The following is a 6,000-nucleotide window of genomic DNA, read 5'->3' as shown; positions in this document are numbered from 1 at the left end:
ATTAGTGATGAGTATCAACAGTTCTTCATTTTGCCTCATTTAGAGGCCTGTTATATTTCTATTATTCATTTTTGAATTGCTACATTGAGCTTAAGTGCTTATTTGAGACAGCCTTATTTTATTTCAGAATTTTATTTATTTCACTCAGTCGTATTACATTTTTGAAAACAGCCTTATTTGATTTATTTCACTGTATTGCTGTTTGTTTTACATTTTTGAAGACAGCTTTATTTTATTTATTTAACTATATTGCTGTATTTGTTTTACATTTTTGAACAATGCACCTGTTCTTTACTTTTGGATTTCATTCATGAAGAAAACCCGCGGCACAAATATATTTCCAAATTAATCCATAGTACTGCATGATATTTATGGGTCACATTCTTCTCTGCTTCGACCTCAGTGATTTTTTTTTTTTTTTTTTTGAGGGACGGTAAGTGTGGAAAGAAAGACAACAGTGGACTGGTTCAGAAAAAGAACATATTATTATTTAAGGCACACCTTAATGGATTGCTATCACAGTCAAGTACATGGACACAGTGACACGCCCCCTGCAGGGCAGAAATATACATGTGTGGAACAAGGTCGCTACAAGAAAATCTTTTTTTTTGTTGGTGAAATTATACATTTGATGTTGGTGGGTTTTCGTACATGCTTGAAAAACGACACAAAAGAACGTTGTTATTGGTCGATATACATCTGGGAGGTGAGCTGAGCCACGACACAAGAAGCTTTGGATTCGTCTCTAAACAACACAGCAGCAGAACACAGTGAATGGGTTGCGTTATAAAAGTGCTACAGAATGGTACAAAACACGTCTGTGTGCTGTCAGAGTTTTTCAGTCATTGCCTGCGTTACTTGCGTTGGGTCGGGTCTCAGATTAACATTCAGCGTCAACTGTGCCGACTGATAGTAAGAACAGCAGTGGAGGGAATTCATTGCAAATGCAAATGAGCAGCCGAATCTGGTGTCACCACCGTAAACAAGTTTGATTCATTCAGTCACGTTGTGGTGTCAAATTCTCACAGCCACCACTGAGACCAGTTCATGGGTCCGATAAGGAACAAGCTCCAGATCGGAGCGCAAGGTCACCTCACGGATTATGACAGAAACGGATGGTAAACTAACAGCCGTCGATAATCTATTCTGTTCATGTTTTCACTGGCCAGTCAGGTACTGATGTTGGAGTAGAACTGAAATGTACCCGCTCATTTATAGCCCTGCCGTTTACAAACACCAAGCCAAGAAGGCATTTCCGTGTCTCACTCGCGTCCGAGGACACGTAGACAAGAAAGTCGTCTCTCTGATAGCCGTCACTCACCACTGATGTTATTCTGAGTTGGTCTTGAGAACCAATCCTTATTCACAGTTTCACAGTTCCCTGTTGTTTAGTTGGATCAAAGCAAATCGGAACTCTACATCTGTACAGTGTGCGAATTACCATCTGAGACCCTTTAGCAATGACGATCAAAGGATGGAGAAGTTTTGAGGTCATTTCACTACACTTCGCTAGCATTGCTAGTTTTACAACAGCACGATCCAGAACAGCAGATGGGCAGAAAACCTCCCACAAACCCAGCACAAGTCTTCTACTAGGTAAGAAAACTTGGATTTACCTGTAACAGTTGACCCTAAAACATTGGTGAACTTGTTCCACGTTTCAACTCTCTAGTTAGATATGATCTTCTCTTAGGAAAGAAGGCGCTAGAAGGCTAATATAGCTAAAACGCTCAGACTGCTAAATCAGTGCTAATGCTAACGTATTACCTTGTGAGGATCATGCGTCCGTGGTTCCTTCGGTTATACTGGCACTTGCTGTTTTCGTAAGTGGGTTGATGAAAACCTCAAACTGAAGGGAGCAAGTGGCCCTCAGATGTAAACAATGATTGCAGCTGCTGTAAGTCTGGTTCAGTTCAGGCAGAAGAAGCGAGCAAACCATCCGTTCCCATCTTTCTAGTTGTCCCATTCCCCGGCCTTCCAGGTTCTCGACTATCTTGCCAGCATGACCTGGCTCTCCCCCGAGTTCCAACCCCCCAGTTGCCTTGAACACCTCACCTGGAAGGCGTCTGGGACCCAGCTTGACTAGACGCTTGAGGAATGGTCCAAAGCTCAGCCACTTGGGTGTTATTCTTATGGTTACTACCTGAAGATCATAACCTAAAGTAAGACCTCACCAGGAAATTCACGTGTTGGCTCATCCACTTCCACAGCAGAACGGTACTAAGTTCTAATAATTGAGGGCATTGCACCAGTCCATCTGTGGAACTTGGACTCCATAAGAGTGTTAAAAGAGCAGACTTACTAGCTTGTCTACGGGAAACCATGCATTTACCTTTACAATAGTTGCTTCTATTATTAACCTGTGTATTGGTTGCTTACCTTTACTGTAAACCCTTCTCTATATTTCAGCCTCACTAAAGTTTCCTCCTGTCTACTCTGGTTTATTTTCTACTTTTGCTGATAGGAAACTGTACAAAAGCGTCCTTTAAAAGTCTGTTTTGGAACAGGCGTCTACAGGATGCCTCGGGCGGCTCCGGTCGATATCTCCCTCCAAGAGAGAAGGTGCCCTTTGATTTGGTTCGATGCCTGAAGTCTTCTCTGTTGTGGTGCGTATTGCCTCTGAGCAATCCTCTTGGAGTTTGCTCGATCCAATCCGTGACTTGGATCGCTATAACTTTCTTTTAACGTGTCATCAGGCCACGGGAGGCTTTCGGACCTGCCGACCTTTGTCTGGAGAAGTGACCAGACCTACCACTGGGGTCCTGGTGTTCGGGGAAAGGATGGATTGCCATGGAATTGGGTTTCTGTCGATCCAAAAATTGGTGTCCTCCTAGTGCATCTCACAGCTACGAAGGCGTGACATGTTTTCATTATCTACTCTACAAAACTGAGTCCAAATCAAATACAGAATATTCCGTATTCCTCCCGGAATTATTTCCGGAGACACCCACTACGGTTGGGAAAAATCCCGAGGAGGGCCCAGCTAATCGTGTCAGGAAAGCCGGGCCGATAAGGGCAATGAAGGGAATGGCAGATGGCAACAACATTTTTGACTCCCATTTTCTAAGAAAATTCTAAATATACCATAAAAGGAATGATCTGTTGGACCAAAACATTTTTACTGACTCCATCTCTTTGGCTTTTCTCCTTTTGTTCTCAACCATATTTGGTGTGTCCCAGTCCACTACCTACTCCTTCACCATATTTGATTGACGCTTTAGATATTTGCTGTGTTCCGGGACAAAGAAAAACCCACCTGTGAGACCAACAGTCCTGGATCTGAAAAGCTGCACTTTGCAGCGAGCTCGCACATTTGAGGTTGAGGTGTAGTGCAGGATGCAGTTTGTTTGTGAAAGAAGATCATCTGCAGCAGCTCCACAGAAGAGCAGGCGCTTCCCTCCTGATTCATATTCCGCTCCAGCAGTGACTAGAGCTTGAGCACCGCAGTGACGTAAGAAAGCATGATGGGAATTGCACTAAAGTCCGGCTGATGCGAAAGCTGGATCGCCGGTTGAGTCCGTGTGGCTTCCAGACGGGGATCCTTGAGATGCGTGTCCCTTTGTCCAGGCATTGATGTGGCGCAGGTTTGATAGCTTGTGCTAGGAGCAAGTGTCTGAGTGAAGGTAGCTAATGTGTGAGCTGAGGACGGGTGCAACATCTATCCTGATAAGTAAGTGGCAGGCTCCACGTTGTTGTTCTGACCATCTTCTATGGCTTTGTTCTTCTCGCAAATGGAGATACCCGACGAGTCCACCGCCACCTTCTTTGACCTACGGATGGAGACACAGTTGAAGAGGCCCTTGAATTCTCTCAAAAATCAAGATTGCGCCCGGTGCGCCGTATATATGTTTTTTTATGGGCACGGCACATATATCGAGCTTCCCGCCAGTTTGATAACATAACAGTTATCTACAGTGTTGCCACAGTTGAAAAAGTAATCCGACTACTGCTTACTCCCTGAAAAAGTAACATAGTTACTTTACTGACTACTTGAATTTAAAAGTAACTAAGTTACATTACAAGTTACTAGTCAAGTTACATTTCAGCTGACTAGAGTTCTCATCGCCTGAACGATATCCTTTATGTCGATTCTGAGGTTGGAGTTCATGGGGGTCCAGTGTTTTCCCATGTTGTTATATGAATGTAGAGTCAATGTTTTGCTTTGACACACTCCAACCTACTGCAGCGAAAATCACTCACAAAAAGCAACAAGCATGAAAAACAAAACAGTGATATATTGTCATTGATATAATAAAATGTAGGGAATGCCCCATTATATTTATTATTGTATTACTTGCTTTTTGTAAACTACAAGGCAGAAGTTTAAGTGTCAGTGTGTCATGTCTCCTGTTGGCCACCTGGAGGCAGTAGTTGCACTTCAGTGGCTGCTGTTACTTGCCTCTATGCGCCGTCGCGCCGGAGGATGATTTTATTTCTGACTTTCGAGGGAAAATGCAACATCAGTAGATCACATCAGTCCCGTTTCTTCTTGCACCAAATAAAAAATATCATAAGTGACACATTTGCGAGGCGACTTTATTTCACTCTCTTTAGCCGGTGATTTCTGTGCGTTGCTGCAGAGTTAATACTGTCATCGACAGTAGACACTAATTCAAAGTCGAGGCTGTATTTTCAGCAGGAAACCTGCGTCTCTCTCCTCACGCCTGTTATTTACTGCAGTGTAGCCGGTAGCTTGACGTGAGTTGCCTGCGTGTTGAAACAGTGAGTGGCGTGTCCTGCACAAGACGCAGTTGTAGGAAGCGATTGGTAATATTTCGCTTCCCGACAATAGCAACAATAGTAACACACGGTGACTTAGAAAAGTAACTTTACTTTGATTACTTTGTTTGAAGTAGATTACTCTTCCTGAAAAAGGTTGTGAAGAGTAACAAGGCGTTACTGGCACCACTGGTTATCTAGCTATTTGGAATCAGTTTGACAGAATAGTTACTTTTCCCTGTTGAAGACGATGAAGTCTCTCTGGACGTTGTCCAAGCGCTGCTGCAGCTGACCGTTCTGCAACACAAAACATCAACAAACTGTGAGGACAACAACACAATCGGCGGTGACTGATGGCTTTCGCGGCGCTGGAATTGCATTAACTTAATTAAAAGCAATTGAACTTGTGTGAACCTGCTCAGAAGTGGGTCCCAGAAAATTGGATTTCACAGAGAGTTATCCACGCTGTCTTCCCTCTTTCATAAGTTTGCAGGGGAAGAAGAGGGCCTAAATCTAGAGGACACAGTCTGGTACTCCCACCTGCTCATTCATACTTGACCCACTTAATCATGTTAGAGCATCCAGCTCTGTCACGCCAGGGCGTCCTCACACTCCCGAAAGTGCCCAGACAAGTAGACAGGTGCTTATTCATTCTCCCAAAGAGGCAGTTAGGAGAGAGATGATAGATCCATCATCATCAGGACAGAGAGTGCAGGAGGAAAAACTCTGAGAAAAATCATCGGTGAGCCGCCTGTGAAGGAGACAAAACAGTCGGGGGTTCGCCTGCTTATTGTCTTGAAGCCGACGCAGCTAATATATGGATTTTTACAGGCTAAAGCGCGTCACTCTGCCACAATATTGAGCCTTGTCACATCAAACTGATGAAATCACAGGTGTTTTATTGACCTTAAAGAGCTGAAAATGCGCTGTTTTCACCCTTGTGTCCACAGTGCCGCCCACAGAGCTGATCTCCTGGAGGACCAGAGGTGAGAAGCAGCAGCTGAGACCAGCGGTGGTGTCTGAACTTCGGACATGTGGCTGAAAACAGTGCATTTTCACCGCTTAAATGTCAATAAAAGATGTGAGGAGTTCAAAACACTGTCCCGTTTGTTTCATGAGTCAGTCTTCATGCTGGACCCTGTTTTCAAAACCAGTTTAGAAGTGATCCTCATGCATTTTTTAAGCCTTTCTACGGTGCACACAGCACCACTGCACCCTCAGCTTATAGACCGTTGCGACTTATGTGCGAACAATCTCTATTTTCCTTCTTAAATGTAATGG

General features: G+C 43.9%; 1 protein-coding gene across 2 annotated transcripts in view; it reads right to left on the bottom strand.

Annotated features, from left to right (window-relative positions):
* Nucleotides 1-472: 472 nt before the first annotated feature.
* stk32a (serine/threonine kinase 32A) overlaps nt 473-6,000 on the bottom strand; it is a 48,324-nt gene continuing 42,796 nt past the window's right edge. For both annotated transcript variants that reach the window (XM_053846926.1, XM_053846927.1), the window contains exons 12-13: nt 4,952-5,016; nt 473-3,770 (exon numbers count right to left, since the gene is read on the bottom strand). In XM_053846926.1, coding sequence (XP_053702901.1) covers nt 3,659-3,770; nt 4,952-5,016 — 177 coding nt within the window. In that variant the 3' untranslated portion in view covers nt 473-3,658. The remainder of the gene's footprint in view (nt 3,771-4,951; nt 5,017-6,000) is intronic.

This window comes from Synchiropus splendidus, chromosome 17 (assembly GCF_027744825.2).
Source record: "Synchiropus splendidus isolate RoL2022-P1 chromosome 17, RoL_Sspl_1.0, whole genome shotgun sequence".
Classification (NCBI taxonomy): domain Eukaryota; kingdom Metazoa; phylum Chordata; class Actinopteri; order Syngnathiformes; family Callionymidae; genus Synchiropus; species Synchiropus splendidus.
This window is presented reverse-complemented; position numbering and strand designations above follow the sequence as displayed.